Source organism: Malurus melanocephalus, unplaced genomic scaffold, assembly GCF_030028575.1.
Source record: "Malurus melanocephalus ecotype Western Australia unplaced genomic scaffold, MMel_1.1 scaffold_572, whole genome shotgun sequence".
Classification (NCBI taxonomy): Eukaryota; Metazoa; Chordata; class Aves; order Passeriformes; family Maluridae; genus Malurus; species Malurus melanocephalus.
In genome coordinates, this window is record NW_026623804.1 from 259423 (window position 1) to 276523 (window position 17101).

The 17101-nt window shown below is 40.2% G+C and overlaps 1 protein-coding gene across 3 annotated transcripts in view; it reads right to left on the reverse strand.

Annotated features, from left to right (window-relative positions):
* Positions 1–17101, reverse strand: part of OTUD7A (OTU deubiquitinase 7A) — a 100626-nt gene that overhangs the window by 9413 nt on the left and 74112 nt on the right. For all 3 annotated transcript variants that reach the window (XM_057382517.1, XM_057382518.1, XM_057382516.1), the window contains 5 exons: positions 12113–12214; positions 10573–10700; positions 9760–9872; positions 4531–4658; positions 2861–3010 (listed from right to left, as the gene is read on the reverse strand). In XM_057382517.1, the coding sequence (XP_057238500.1) occupies positions 2861–3010; positions 4531–4658; positions 9760–9872; positions 10573–10700; positions 12113–12214 (621 nt within the window). The remainder of the gene's footprint in view (positions 1–2860; positions 3011–4530; positions 4659–9759; positions 9873–10572; positions 10701–12112; positions 12215–17101) is intronic.

A 17101-nucleotide genomic window follows, 5' to 3' on the forward strand; every position in this document is an offset into this window, starting at 1 on the left:
CCCAAATCCCGGGGGGTGCCGCCCCCTGGCGGCCGTGCCCGGTATGACCCGCAGCGGTGCCATCTCCGCTGCTGCGGAACCCGGGGAGCGGCTCCGAGCCCCCAGCGCTGAACAGCGCAGCCACAGCGCCAGGGACACACCGCTACACTGCTAACCTCCTGCTGAAACTGCGGGGCTTACCCTGCCTGGGGCATTCGGTAAAATCACTGCCACAAACAGCCTGCCATAACTGAGCAAACAATTAACTGAACGTGTTTCACAAGGAAAACACATATTCTGCCAATTAAAAGAATTACCAGCAGGCACTGACTGGACTGACYTTGCAGTGCAACACCTCAACCATTTAAAAGAAGAAGGAAACTTAGGAAAGAACATTTACAAAAGAACAGTTCCCTTCTGGCAGCACCTGATTTTACAGGTACAGCCTGGTAAAAAAATTGTGAATGCAATCCTAGGACAGGTGATACTGGAAAGCCTGGAGCAAAGAACTCCCAGRAGGTGGAAGCAGTCTCTTTTTGGGATGGAAACTTCAAGAAGTAAATGTGACTTTCATCTCTATGGGCAGCTTGAAATGGATTTTTACATAGTTCAATACAGAATAATTTTTTAATGTAAATTTTAAAATWATCCTTTTTAAGGCTTGCTATTTCTACTGATATTGACAATACCTATTAAAATGCTTAGCGAAACTCCATTTTATTAAAATACCAAGTTAAGTACAAAAAAAAGCTAAGACCTGACCTGTGGCATGTCACTGYTGTCTTAACTCTTGCACACATTCTGAGCCTCCCTCTTCACCCAGAAACGTGTTCACTCTGAGCTCAGTGCTGACTGTGTCCCCATTCTAAGGTATAGGCTGAGGCTGGTGGAAAGCACTGTTTTTATGCAAAACAAATCTGCCGAAGTGAGGGAGTTTGAAAATTCTGTCTTCACTGCAAGAGATTTCCTCTCTCAAGGAACTTTGATAGCTGGGATTTAATGTAGGACTTCCCCAAGTTCCTGACAGAAAGTAATTTTATGTCACAACCTCCGGATCGATCCCACTGATTCCTAAATCAAACCCCACAGACTGCAGCACCTCCCTGACACCCAGCTACATCAGGGTTTGCAYTTTGGTCAGTCCCACTTGGCCTTGGCTCTCTAGCTGGAGCTACACTTCTCCAAGCACAGTCCAGCAGCCCCAATTCCAGCAGCTGGGATTTGTGACAAACACCAGGTACTGCTTGCTCCATCGCAGTTTGAGACACACAGGGGGGCTTTGCTGCCATTCCCTTCCTTCTGTGCTGTGGAGGAAGTCACAGCACTTCCCAGCTCTCATCCTCATACCTCAAGTGTCACTATTCAGCTAAAAAACCACCACTTTATTTCTGAACGTGCCAGTGCAATAAAATACTGACACAGTGCTGTTCAAAACTACTGCCACATCTGTCACAGTTATTTGGACTGAGCACAGCAGCGTGGGAAGCTCCACGGCCAAGGAAGCTGAGACCCCCAAGTGTGAGGGGCAGCTCAGACCTATTCTGTGTTTTCCATAAACAAAGACATTAAACATTTGCATCACTAGAGACTGCATGAATACACAAGTATTTATCGGTTTTTGATCCGACACKGGGTTTCAAAACAAGAGGGCCCCTGGTGACCATCAGAATGCCAGGGGCTGTGTGCTGCTAAAAAGAGGATGTGTCAAAACGTGTTTGAAATCCTCTCCAGACAAGGGGATATTAGCATGTTTTCTCCTTSTATCTGTTCATAGTAGTGTTTTAAATCACCCAGTACAGGACTATGCCAAAGCAGAACTTCAGGCATTCACATCAGYATTTATTTGACCACACAAATATTTCTCAAATAGAGACACTCTGTCTCCTCCACTAGAGAGCTCAGCAGCTGCTTAAACATGTGTGTGYATATCTGCAGTAGTTCAGACAGCTTCAGAGGCTGCTCCTGACACTTGGTTAGAGCATAAATACTACAAGTTATGAATGGCCTGGCTCTCGAGGATGCTTCTTTTAACAAGGTGCAGCTCTCAGCTGCACCCCCATAGCTCCAGTCTGCCCTGTGTCATTGTTGCTGCCATGGGACAGCTGTGGCTCTCCCGGGGTGCCAAAGCTGCTCTGCTGACAAGGTGCAAACCCCAGGCACTGCTGGAGCATCCCTGTGCCAGCCTCCCTCCTGTCACAGCACCAGGAGGACAATGGCAATGCTGTGGTTGTGCTGGACTGCTGCAGTCTCCAGCAAAAACCAGCTTGGCAGCTGAAAGCTCCAGCACTCCCACCATCCCAGAATAAATGCCAAATGCTCTCTGCTGCTCCACACAACTGAAGCCTGAGCATTCAAGGCCCTGCAGTGAGAGAGGGACAGCCAGGTCACACAAAACAAACACCAYTTTGATTCACTGACCCTTGTAATTAACCTGCATGAACTCCTACATGTAAGCCAGTAGTTAATGTTTTTGATGCTGTGCTGGATTAKCAGCTAAGGTTTTCTCCCAACACCTTTCCTGTGGGAGCACAGGTGTAGGAAGATCCTACACAAAGGCAGTTTCTAACCCCAAGAATGATATTTGACATTATTGTAACATTATTGCTCTTGTAAGACCTGGGGTAATGAAGGTGGATAGATGTGCCTGAGATAAATGAGGTTTCTGTCAGTCTGCTGACATTATTCCAGTTGTAAGAAAGGAAGAAATGTACTGTGCCATAGTCTTGTGATTAGGCCACTCGGACCCCTAAGCATGCACCAATAAAAAAAATTTAGAGAATATTGTTTCCTTTCCAATAGATAAATATACCTACAGGCAAAATCAAGTACTTTGTGCACTATATTCAATATAAATGCCAGKGTTGCTGTGATTAAAGCATACCTTGTTCTCTCTGTTGGTCTTTTTGTTCCATGGAGACAAGAGCAGAGAAATGGGCCTGATCATAGGCCAGCACAAGAGGTGAGCAATGGCATCTGTTTGGTAGAACTTCAAGTGGTAAATAAATTCCTCCAAATGGTATYGGTGCAAACGCTGCAGAGAAAAAGGAGATTTTTGTTACTATGTGAAAGAACAGACAAGAATTGTATTAACAGTTGTGCTGCAGTATTTTCAGAGCTCCAGGAGAGCAGCTTAAAGTGGGGTAATCCATGCAGGAAACAGTCACAAGAACAGGTAAAATTTCATTATCAAATGTTAGGAAATACATGAAGAACAATAAGAAACCCTTCTGCTCTTACATCATTTTCCCTGCTCTAATTATTTACTAGTAAAGATATTATGGTCTTATAACAAAATCTTGATGACTCTCACACATGTAAGCAGATTTGTACCCTCCTGTAAAGCTTCCAGGCAGAATTATTTTCTAATAATCATCAGTAAATACTMTCAGGTCTTTTGGTAACATGCTCTGCTTGTGCCTTGTATTAACAGATTAAGACAAATTTTGTCAAGCACATGGTACAGATCTGAATGCAATAAATATGTATATATGATAAAGTTGAGGAAAGATTAAAAAAATCCTACAAATAGAATTTGAATGGGATGCTCCATCTGGAGGGGCAAAATTTTCCTTTAAAAGATTCTACATTTGTTTATATATGTAATKATGGGAAACAGCAAGTTTGGGCAGGAAAATACTCTCAATGCTTTTGCTTCCAACCAAAAGAATAGAAAGGATATTTTTCYTTTTGCTACAAAAATATGAGTCTTTATTGCAGAAATATTTGCAAGATGAGGTCCCCTCATGATGGCTGTGATCAATCAATGCGCTGTCTTTGAGCTGTGTTTTTCAATAACCTACAGAATCATCTACAACCATTCCTTGTAGTTCCTAATTTGTAATAGAAACTGAAATTATGCAGCATTTTCCTGTGGAAGCGAATTTCTGTAAATTCCATCACCTGCTTAACATCCTCCCTTAATCAGCCAAACATCCCCCTTTAATTAAGTATACCCTATCATGAATTAGCATTCTGTTAGCTCATGGTAGAAAGTGAGATGAATTTAATCCCCTGAGTCCTGCTCAGACAGCGTCCAGCTGGCTCCACATATGGATCTAACATTTGTATGCTCACATGTGCAAACTGAATAAAACATTCTGGAAACTTTTGAATGAGAAGCTGCAAAGGAGTCATTAAAAACAAAAATCCAAGAAACACACATTTTAAATTCTATTTTTCAAAGTCAGATTAGATTGATTTCTGCAGAGTTTTAAGGGGCACCAACATAACATGGCAAAATTAAACTTTGTTTATCTAGATGAGTCAAAAACATATTGTGTTCTGTAATATGGTGGTTATTTAAGTTAATAGCAAATATCTAGAATAAAGAGATTTTCAGCAAGATTAATGTAACTATCCTGTATTTTTTACGTTTTTTTCTAATAGAAGTGGATTGAGCATGGATCTGAGCTTTTTTTTTTTTCTTTCTTTCAGAAAAAGGCAGCAGCTCTGCCATGARCACTGATGTGTTAAAGCTGGGTCTTTTGTTGGTGTCAGCTTCCCACTGGTTCCATTTACAGAGGTGCAGAGATCCCTAATGAGAGCTCTTACCTTCTCCCCCTGAGTCTCGTAACATCGTGTCTGCTACTACAACAATCGGTCTTCTCAAGATATGGGCTAAGACAAAAACGTGGAATTCTTCCAAGCTCTCATACACGGGATCTTCTGCATTGTCCACTCTGGAAGACACAGCATTGGCACTTTATGAACCAAKCACTGAAACTTTAGTCAATCAACACACCCCAGCAGATATTTCTTCTTCACTGTCACTTTTATYCCCACTCTTCTGAAACCAGTACTGCAATCACTGAACTAGGCAAAAAGAAATGGAAAAGAAAATGCATTTTTTAAAATTAAATAATAGCAGGATTTGAAAAAAAAAAGGTATTTTGTTTTTTTGGGTTTTTTAAAGAAAATAGCTTGTATCACCACATTTTAGATCAGCCCCACAATCTTCCAGGAGATGGAAATGCCCCAGCACCTTTGAAAGCCAACCTATAAAGTTGATTATATACCAAACAGATCCTTCTATTATCTGGACTGCAAGAATAAATCTGTTAAAGTACCCATTTCTCTAGGACTGCATGAACGTTTCAATGAATTTTTTGTTTCACTTATCCCCTTTCTGTTTTCCTAGTTGAACATCATTAATGTCACTACCACAYTTTGAAGCTTTGCCTCTGCCTGGAAAACAAAAACAAACCAGATGGAAGAAGACTGAGAAATGGTTCGGCTGTGGGAAGCAGACAAAAGTAAAGATAATAATTCACTGCTGAGTGCCACTTAGAAACAGAATACACCCAGAGCACAGCCTTTGTGAGCCCTGACAAAGAAAGGTGGACRAGATAACACAGGTCCCTCCTCCCGCTGCCCAGACTCATCAGGAGTTTTTTCCTGACGTTCAAACTGAATTCCCCATTTTCCAATTTCTTCCCATATTCCTTACTGAACTCTTCTCCACAGCTGGCTGTGACAGCTTTTCAGTGTTTGCAGTCCATGCTGTCACCTCAGAGTAATCTGKCAGCCAAAAGGAGCTCAGGGGAATCGTGTCATTGGCAAGACAATATGCCAGAAAGGTTTTTAGCTATTTTCTCACATCAGTATTACCAGCCCATCAGTCCTAATTTTTTCCTTCAAATCCTCTAATTATTCCTCATCTTCTAGTTAATGAGGTTTCTAGAAGTGAAAGGCCTATTCCAGATGCAGCTGTATCAGAGGGATCTCTATCCCTTTGATCAGCTGCTGCCATGCCTGACTGCACAAAYTCCAAAATTCCACTGGGCTTTTTCACTCTTCAATATCACATCACCACCTTGCTAGATTCACTGTCTCTGATCATATTCACACATTCCAAACCCTTCTCTGCTCTTACACATCCCACTGCTCAGTGCCCCAGGATCAGAGTGGCTGAGTTTATTCAGCTCCTGCTCCACCAGGGCCACCCCAAGCCCAGCCCTGCATTGTGTGCAGTCAGTCTTTGGGCACCTCCAAGGAGAGAGACTTTACAGCCTCCCTGGGGAACCTTTTCAATGTTTGATTTTATACCATCACTGCCAGCAATTCATATGGCCCCTTTTRGATTATTTCAGTGCCACTTGCTCTGAGGATTCAGTATGAATTTTCCTAAAGATTAACGAGAATGAAAAATCATCATTAACAAGTATCCATAGCAACCTGACACATCCTTTGATCCACTGATCATTCCACTTTTATCCAGGATATTTATGTATGCTGGCTACATGGCCATGAAAACTTTTGACAAAATAATTTCCTCAATAAAATATGGAAGCAAAGAAAATTTAAGAAATTGAAATTAATTCCTCTGTTCATGTAACRCTAACTTTAAATAATGAAATCTACTTGTATAAGAGCATGTAAATCCACACTGCAGAATCCTGCTCAACCAGAGCACACTAACTAAATAAATTATCTTGAATCTAAGAGTAAATTAATAATAAAAAGAAAACAGATAAAAAAAAAATCTGTCTGACCTACAGGACCAGTGGTACCTCCAGTCCATGGCAGACACCTGCTTGGCACTCCAGAGACACTTCTGCTCTTATGGAAAATCCAGTTTGTACTGCAGCCAATACTGAAAGAAAAGCTCTTTCAAAAAGCTGGGAAGGAAAGTCACCTACCCTGCTGTTCCACCTGGCTGGCTGCTGCTGTCTCACCTGCAAACTCTAAGCAAGATCTGTTCTCATGTCCTTGGATTTCCTCCTGAACAGCTCCCTGTGGTAACCCTGCTTTCCTTCCCACACACAGCTCCAGATTCTCAGTCCAACAGACTCCAAGAGCTCTTCTGAGTTTAGGTCTCATTTTGGTATTCACACAGAGCAAGARACCACTGCTCTCAGACAGCTGAGATGCAGTGAAAGGACACAACAAGGATAAAGTTCTTCAACCTGGTGATTTGTCAGAGGCAGGAGATCAGAATGAAACCTGAGTTCATGGCTCAGTTTGCCACCATTCCATTTCTGACACCTTTCTATTCCTGMCCAACAATCCCCAAATGAAAACCAGCACAAACCACAGCTGCAGCTGTAGGTGTAGGAACCTTTCCTTTGATTTCCTTAGTGTTTGTCAGCAATGAGCTTTGACTCAAACACAGGAAATTGCACAGTAGTGGGACGTTCTCCTTCATTCATCAAAAAAAAAAAAACCAAAAACCCAAAAGATATCTTGCATTGACTAAAGGAAACAGAGAATGTGAATACTTTGAATTCCATATTTGAATCACCACAGCAATTTGGCTGTGCTTGGCTTCAGTACAACTTATGTGAACTGAAAATAGGCCAGATGAAAAGAGMTATTAGCCTTTAGAAACTACAGCTAATAATCAATAAATATGTTATAATTAACCATTTTTATCTGCACCCTATAATTGCTGCCTACACTGAACAGTTAAAAATAAATAGAACTCCTGTATCAAATAAAAATAATTTTATGGCAATATCTTTTAAATGGTCTAAACAAATTCTGTTCAAGGTGAGGGTCTTGCATGGCTGCAGMAATTGTGTATGAAGAGCTGTTTGTCAAAACACTCTGGATACCAAACCAAGTCCAAAACATCAGAGGACACTTGAATTTGAGAGGTCCTTCCTGTTTAAATGTTCTGGGTTTCTGCCTCAAATAAAACTCTGACACACAGGAAGGTTACTGCAATATTCCCTCCCTTCTTCCCCGTTTTAATTCCCATGAATTTATGAATCAGATCATGTCAGGAGCACAGACACAGCTGGGAGGTGACAGTAAAAACAGACACCATCCACTACAGGGGCTGTATCAGCTCACACCACCACAGCTCCCAACTGTGGATAACAACAGGGAATTCACTCTCACACTSAAACAGCCTCTGACTGACAATGGCACACTGAAGGAAGGGGCTGGAATTTTCTTTTGAGCAGGATAGAAAGAGTTAAATGGCAACTCTTTTGTTAAGAGTTTTCTTAACAAAAAAACAGGGTACAAGACATTTTCCTTTTTTCAGTGCAGTTGCTTCAATTCAGTACCCCTGCTTTTGCTTGCAAATGGAGATAAATGAAGCAATTATGTTAATCTAGAATTCATTTTTTACATTTACAGAAAGATGTGCAAATCTGTTTCAAAACAASAATCTCCTTCATAATTACTTTGCTCTGCTTTACATGTTGGAAACAAGAACTTTAGAACCAGRTTTTTCTGTGTTTCYYTTTTCTCTTTTTCCAACTTCCCAGCCTCAGAATGAGAGTGCTCTCAAAGGAGAAATCTCTGGAAATTCAGTGACAATTGCTGATCTCCTTTGCAGGCAGTTCACTCTGAAAAATAACTAAAAGGAGTTTGCAGGTGAATGAGGCAGCACAATTCCAGGCTCAGGTTTGTCACTGAATTCTTTTGAAGCAGATACAACTTCTGATGCTTTAGCTAATTCTGACACCAAAGGAAAACATCTCATCTACAGTTCAAAGACTGATGTGCAAGCTTGCTTAATATAGCACCTAACTGGAGGACATAATATACCCCATCTCAAAAATAYTATTTTGATATTCCTTTTCCTTGTCAAGGGCCCTGCTTTGAACATGAGGTCGTTAATTTGAGAAAGTAATTCATGCTGCCACATTTATTCTGTCTTTGCAATGAATGTACAGAGAAATATATATTCCCATGTTTAATAGGATAAGATTCTGGATCCATATTTTGCTGTTTCTAAGGAAAAATTAACTGTTGGCTATTTGTTTGGATTTTATTTGAAAAAAGATAAATGCAAACCAAAGGAGAAGATTATTTATGTAATAATAAACTATTCCCTATGTAGGTACCTGGGAATTAAAGCTTGACTGCCTGGCAAATRCAACATTTGAGGGCATCTCTGACTAGAAGGTACTGAAACTACATGGTACAAGCTACATACAGAATGGAACAGAATAAGGCCAGAGAAAATTGGGACTGAATGGCCAGAGTTAAGAGAAAACTGAAATGTGCCAACAGGAAAATACCTACAAACAWAGGAAACAAACTAGGGACTAAAATGAAAATTTTATTTTTTTTTTTGCTTCAAAATAGAAAAAAAATGAGACACACCGTGGCTGCCAGTTTTCTAAGCAAAGTCCTCCTGCATTCCTAGAACTACCTGTCCTTAACATCACAGGGTTGAAAGGAAAAGAGAGTATTCTTTCAAAGCCCAAAGAACATTTGCTACAAACTTTGTTACTCTCATTGTGTTATAYGCCTTATTTTGTCAATTTACTTATCAGTACATGTGATTTTCTCCAGGGGAARCAGCCAGAAAAAATAATGCACCAAGAAAACACTGAATATTTTTAGTGGTAAACACTAAAGCTTCTGTATTCTGAAGGCTGGTCAATAATCCTGTCCTTTGGGGATAACTGTGAGGGATGGTTGATCASAGTGGCTATTTAAAGCAGATTCTGTATGTGGGTCAGGGTATTTCAATGTTGTAGATACTGTTTCACCCTGAACCTTTGAACAAATATATTTCTGAAAAAAAGCAAAATGATACTGCCAACATGCTTGTTGCACAAGCAAAGCAATCAGGATTTATTAAATCCAGACTCTGGATAAATAAAAAGTAACCTCAAGTTACTGTGGTAACTGTACAAGACAACTTCATGAAAATGCTATAAATATTAYAATAGGCTATTTAGATCATTCCACCATGCCCAAAAAGCACAACAGTTGGAAAGGCAGTTTGGTGGTGCTCTGAACACYTTCACTCAGTTGTGCTGGGCTGTTTTCCTCCTGAGAACAGTGCCAGGAGATTTAATCAGGCTCTGAACTTACCCACCACCAGTGCCCCCGTTCTTGCTGAAATGTGTGCGGGGCTCACTCGACGCCAGCTTGAGCAGCTCATTCCACTCCCGCTCCCACTCCTCCTCCGTGTAAACCAAACCTGACTATGGGACAGAAGGAAATGCTCTCACCACTCTGCTCACACACAACGCAGCAGTCATTATCACTACTTMATTTTGAGTGTCTTGGACCATTAATAGTTCAACATTTCTACTCAGGTGAAAGAATATTAACTTATTAAAAAGGATCTAAACTATAAACTGTAGAGTGAGCACATTCACTTGTTTGCCTTCAGGATTACTCCTGAAATTGGCTTTTCTAGCCATTGTTCATGCACAGAAATCTTAAGGAAATAATAACATGCTGAAGGTATACCTTTAACCAACTGTCAAMCCAAATTTACAGATTATTTTAGTTAAAAGACATCCACTCAATATTTGGCCACAGCACAAAAAATCCTAAGTCATGCTTCTGGGAAATTTTTCCTAAATGGGGTTTTCTCTCTTTTGTGGATTTCATCCACTCATTTTTTAATGCTTTTGATAGCTAAATTATAMATTTAATTTTCTATAGGTTCCAAACTCACCTTAGACCTTTTAGGCACAAAACTCTGCATAGTCATATCCACAAAGCTACAAACACATTTGCACTCTGATACGAAAATTTAAAATACAAGGATCTCTTTCCCCATACAAAATGATAGCAGARGGAATTTGACAGCAATTAAAAATTTCACAGCAAACTTCAGAAGAATGCTTTTAACCCTAAATGCTATTAACAAGGCTGTCTTCAGGCCATACAGACCTCCTTATTCTGCTGGGTCTGTTGCCATCTCCATCTTCTTTTCAGTGCTTCCCTTTCAGCTCCACTTCTCATCATAGTATAGAGGGCTTTCCGTAAAACAAGGTCCCGGTCGTGAAATCCCCACATCCCTAAAGCAGCACAAGATGACATCCAGYTTTAAAGAAGCTACAGTGAAAGAGAAATAGCTCATACATAATTGAAGGTTCTCCCTGGCAAATAACTCACTCCCTGGTTTTAAGGTTTCTGAAGGGAAGAGTCCATGTAAATAAGCTAATGAAGAACAAGAGGGAATTCTAACACATTTTAAACTTTGATTAAGGAACGACTGAGGATTTGAGCTGGTTCAGTGTTTGCTTGCAGGGAACTCCAGCTTTGCTGCAAGCCATGGAACATTCAATGCCCAAGCTGGCTTTAGCTGCACTGCCAGCAGGCACAGGGATGGAAATGAGCACTTCAGGCTCCTCTCGGAATCACAGATGGTTCCAGCACCCAAAGGCTCCTGCTCTTACACAGCAGCAAATTTCCTTGGGCTTCAACACTCAAAGAGACAAGCATTCAAGATGATAGAAAGTAAAAAACACAAYCAGCCCCAGGCTTTCAAGTTCATTTTAAGATAATGAAACCTCTCCATGTGGTTGGGAATAGCAACCTACAGCAAAGGAGAGCAGAGTTGTCCCCAGTCATGTGCCACTGACAGCCATATTTCAGTCACCACACTGTCTGGGTAAAAGTCAAAATACTCCAAATATTTGCAGTAATTGACATACAAAATGAAGCAGACAAAGATAAAAGGATCCTTGGAAACAGCACAAACTCTTTTATTTCTACTTCTTTAACAGCAAGACTCTCTTCTTAATGTTAAAAATGGCAGTGTTTTTAAAAAGTCACCTTTTGGAGTACTGCTGGTAGATTTTAGCAACTGCAACATAACCTAAGTTTCCTCATAATAGGTTAGGATGTAGAAAACACATCAAATACCTTCARCTTCACRGGTTTCTASTGATTTACAGAAAGGCCTCAAAARTCTTGTATAAATAATTAATTTATCAACTGGAAATTATTTCAATTCACCCCAAATGCTGTTTGACAAATGCCTAAACTCTACAAGGAACTAACAGAGATAAAAGCTTGACACTGYATTCTTGAAACAGCAGAGAACTGCTTTAAGAAAATCAAGAAAATGAATGAAATTCCTTGTGCATAGTAAGGACAGTCGTGCAAAACACCTGGAATTTGCCTGTTCCAGAGCTGTCAGGCTGGGAACGTGAAAAATATATGGAAAATGCAAATCACTGGTGTTTGTGACACATGGGTTTGGATAATGTTCCAGTTATACTTTTATATCCTRAGAAACCTTTTCCTTTCCTGGTTTAGGCATGCTTGAGGGAAACACTGCTCCAGTGAAATTTGAACATAATGCTCCAGAACCAAACTTTGAATGCAAATCTTTGCATGTGCTGCGTTCCTGAGCTTTGTCTGAGGATAGAGAGAAGCAGTGACTGTTTCTGGCAGGAGGCTTGGTGCCCAGGCTGTCCCTTACCCAGAGAAGCAGCGTGCAGGAGGCAGTTCCCATCTCCCGTTGTCGCCAGGGGCAGGAGGCGTTTGCAGCTCGTGCACACTGTGGACCACCAGTTGAGCCGTCCTGGAAAGAAAACATCTGTCACAGGAGGTGAAACAGGACAGGAGCTCTGCACAGGCAAACACACAGCAGGAGGGTTAACCACCAACATCCTCTTCACCAAACAGGCATCAGTCAAAACTAGATTGGAAACAAGAGGCAGATAAGCAATTCTCTACATGGATCTGGAAAAGAAGAGAGCACCTTCAATTAATTTGTCTTGTCCGTTCTCATTTGCTGCAYCCAGGGATGGATTTCCAAGGAGTTTATTGTATTGCCTTAATGCCATTATGATCCTTGCTATCAGTTCCCAAAYGTAATCCACACTGGCCCTCCCACTCACAGATGACAGATTACAYTGCAGTAATAAAGGAATTTTTCTTTTGACAGAAGACAAAAGTAATATGTATGTGGTAATAAATATACATTACTGTAAAAGGTTTATTAAATAAATTAAGTTTATTAAGAAAATTATTTCAGTCAGATGGATTGTTTCAACAGCTGATTCTCTTGTCATTTCCCATAGTGTAAATTATCATTAGACCTACTAAAACCAACAGCTACACTACCAGAGAATCGACACCAAAGTCCAAGGTGTAGTCTAGAATGTGGCTTTTCTCTTTTGAGAATACTTAGAGAATCCCTCATCCATCATTGCTATGTAAAGCATGTTTTACAGATTATAAACCAGAGATGGATTATGGAAAGTCTGACAAGAGGACAGATATTTGATGAAGAAGTAAATCATGAAGACTCTCCCCACTAAAAGCAGGTCATTCCCAGCACACAGGTTGCCATGTGGTAGCAAACTGGAGTGTCAAGTCTTGGTTAAAAGGTCATGGAGCACTTCTAATATCGAGAAAGCAAACAGGGGTAATTGTGTWACATCTCTGGGAATGAGGAGGAGCAGATGATTAGCAGGGATGAGCAGAGCTGCTACATCTCCCAACTTGGCAGGTCGGTGGGTAATGCAGAAGTGAATAATTGCATGAATAATGCAATAGGGAGACCTTTTCTTCCCCAGCCTATTGACTGGAAAGCTGAGAGGAAATAGCATCTATTTGTAGAGACAGTCTTGCACTTAAGGTTAAATCCCYCAAACAGAAGAAAGTTCAAAAAACAAATAAACTTCTCTCCATTAATAATTTTTCATTACAAAATTATACTGAAGTTTATTTGTAACAACAGGTAATACACATTACAGGAAAAATAGTGTAGCAATATTTATCATGTACCCCAGTTACTTGTTCTGGGTASCAGGAACTATGAAACTAAATTGCAATTTGTCAGTATGGGCTAAGAGTACCACACTGTAAAAATGCATAACAGATCAACAAGCACATCTGGTAATCCTCAAATGAATTTCRAAGTTTATTTTGTAAATGCACAACACCTCAGACCAGGCTTATTGAGTTCTAAATTAAATATGCATTAAAGAAACTTAATTTAAAGCACTGTTAGACAGCCTTTAGAAATAACATGATCATTTTCAGCTACTCCTGCATCTGTGAAATAACAACCTGCCAGCTGTTTTCAGCAGAATGTTTTGGTGGAATCATATCCAGCAATAAGTTACACCAAGGTTCTGTGTAAAGCATAGTTAGAAAACCTAAAATCAGGCASCCCTTAGGTAGGACTTAAGGAAATAATGAGTGGCATTGCTTTTCAGCTTGACTAGCACCTATTGGTAATAAATGTCACAGTCTGGTGTTTATGAACCTTTTGAGTAACAGGAGGTTTCTATAAAAGGGATCTTCTGTCAAGTGCATTCTGCAAAAAGTGTTTGTGGGCTTGGTTAGTACACCAAAGCTTATGGCTGACTGCAAAATTAGCAGATATGGGTTTATTATTGGATTGTAACAAAAAAATGGTGCATTTTCATTTTTCAAATTTAGTGGTTGTAGTGGGTCCTTTTAGGGACAAAAACCCCAGGAAAATGGAACTTAAATGAAAACTGTTTGAGATCAAACATTTCYACAACTCTGGTGGATTGGTTTGGGGGACATGAGACCCAGGCTTAACAGCTCATTACCCTTTCCTTTGGCTGGATAAAATGCTTCTCAGAAAACACAAAATGAGCACAGAAAGAAAAGTGCAGGAAAACAGTTCTTTGACATTCTTACAGTATACTTGTACTTTTTGTATTAAATTATAGTTCAGCACTGCAATAGAATTGGTTTTTCTTTTAGTTAAAAACACTGTGTTAGACCAGCCATTCCTCTCTGCACTGTTTTTTAAAACACAATATTTCAGTACAGAAGAAGTTTTCATAAAATCTCTCTCTCTGTCAACCCACAGATTAAAACCACATAGGGGAGCACGTGTTTCTAAYGAAAATCAACTTGCTGCAGCAAAATATTTAGAATTATAAAACTGCTTTCACACAGACTTCATTTAATGTTATCAGTACCTCGAGCCAWCCTCTGTTGAAGAACCACAGCGATTACTGCCAGAACTCACAGAGATCAGTCTGCTCATTACTTACAATCTGACCTCATTCTAAATCTGGCAACAATCAACAGCTGARTTTATAAAATCATGTTAAGGAGTAAATAATACAATGCAGCAGTAGGCAATAAGTAAATCACACTGCTTTTCTCWGGGCCTTTATCATCTCTCCCAGCACTTTGCAGTAAATCAGGAATTTTGTTCTGAGTTTCCATACAGATGTAACCAGGACATTCTGTCACACATAGATGTCACAGTAACAAGAGCTTCAGCATTAAAAAAACCCCATATACACTTTACAGGCTTTCACAGACACCCAGCTCATACAGCCACATCAGAACCCAYGTGAGAAACTCTGTTAGTGGCAATTCTACTCTCCCAGTCCAGSCTGTGGGAGTAGTAAGATGTTAGTTCTTAGCAAATTTTCTTCTCCTTTTGCCTAATCAATCTCTTTTCTGTTTCTTTCCCCTTGAAATTCATGGCATTATACCCAAGCACAATCYTCTCTTCCTTTAAGAATGTCCCCAACCTCTACTGAATGGACAGAAACTACAGTCCCTCATGGGGTTTGGTTTGAAATAGATTTTAGACCCTTTGAAGGGTTAATATCTTTACATCTAAAACAAAGACAAAAGGTCCATTTTATAKGAAGCCTTACATGATTTTCTTAAGCAAACTCTCTGAGTATTTAACTTAGTTGAAATGTAGAAGTATTTCCCAGSAAGTTCCAGGTTATCTGAATGAAATGTTCCCAAAGTAAACCAAGGCTATGTAGGCTACAAGAACACCTGGGATCAAACCCATGATCACTTCAAATGGTCAAACCCYGCCTTTCCAGGATGCAAGAGACTCTGGGGATAAAGGGACTTTTCCAGTCAAGTTACTGCCCTAATTAATGCAAAGAAAGGAATAAATGATTTATTCTAATTTTCAGAGATATTTGAGAGARGAATGCTAAGAGGCAGCAAATTCTGTAGTTTCTGCAGCCCTGTTTCAAGTTCAAAGCCAGCCAGCTCTGTATGGGTTAGAGGATRTCAGCTCTAAATTCACATATTCTCTGATTTTAAGGTCAGAAAGCCACGGTGATCCTCCAGTTCATGTTAAAATCCAAAGGCTATAATTGCCCTGAAGCAGGCAGATCAACAATGGCACTATAGCAAGGTATCTCCTGATATCCCTATGGAATTTGGAGGGTTTGGCAAAGCTGCCAGAGGAAGAACCATCCTATTTTTTCCCTGTCCTCCTTGGCTTAGCCAGCTCTTAGAGAAACTGGATATATTTTCCTGGTAAGTGACTTGCAGTTTTCATGCTTTGTAGTTGCCTGGTAGCATTCCTACCTTAGTTTTACACTTTAATTTCTCCCAGAAAGAGCCCCTCGGAACTCTGCTTGGGGCTCTTTTGGTTGGTTGTTGGTTTTGTTTCTTTTTCCTGAAGTATTGACTGTTTGAAGCTATTATCCAAGTATGAATTGCTTTTCAATTACCCAAGCCAAAAAAAGAGCAGATGACAACACCTCCCAAGTGCTCAGAGGGGCAGCAGAGCAGCAGAGCTGCTGCCTCAAACCTGGGTGCACTTTGTCAGTTTGGGCTCACAGGGGGCACCGAGGCTGGAGAATGAACTCTCACATCAATCCAGAGTGTTACACAAGCCAGTAGAGCAATCTGCACAAAAAAAAGCAACTGTCTATTCCATATCCCACAAGCAACCWTGAAATCTGATTTTACAACTCTTTTATAACACCAGCATTGGGCATTTCACTATACAGATGTGCTCATTTCATGGCTCATCAACACTCCTGCTGTTTCATAAGGCACCAACACTAATTTTAAATAGATTTCTYCATATCCTTCAAAATTGACTTAAAATTTTAAACTAATAATAGATGTGAATTAAYATTAATTTTAAATATCTATACTTTTTTCCCCATGGCAATGCTGAAGTGTTAATTTAAAATTATGTAGTTTCTCAGTWCAAAAAATAATAAATACATAAAATACATATCTAAAAACTATTTTCTCAAGCTGCAACAGAACTTTAAGATATTTCCTTTTGCAGTCACTGCAATGTAATTTCCTCATGAGAACTGGAAGTACCAACCCCCTCTGACCATCCAGACTCATGTCCTTCTCTATTGCATGACCTCCTTCCTCTCCCAATTTGTTTGTTTTATTCACAGAATTTTACAGTCTTTTCTATAATGTTTTAAAAGAAACAGAAGATTTGGATCTGCAAAGAACACAGCTTTTACTCTCTGGCTTTTATTTCCCAGGCAGGATGTGAAAACCCTGGAAGTGAAACAGGATTAGAAATGCCAACCCAAACATTGGATTGGACAGCTGCTGACACCCATGGTGCTCACCAAGCTGCTGACCCATGGAGCTCACCCAGCTGCTCACCCATGGAGCTCACCCAGCTGCTCACCCATGGAGCTCACCCAGCTGCTCACCCATGGAGCTCACCCAG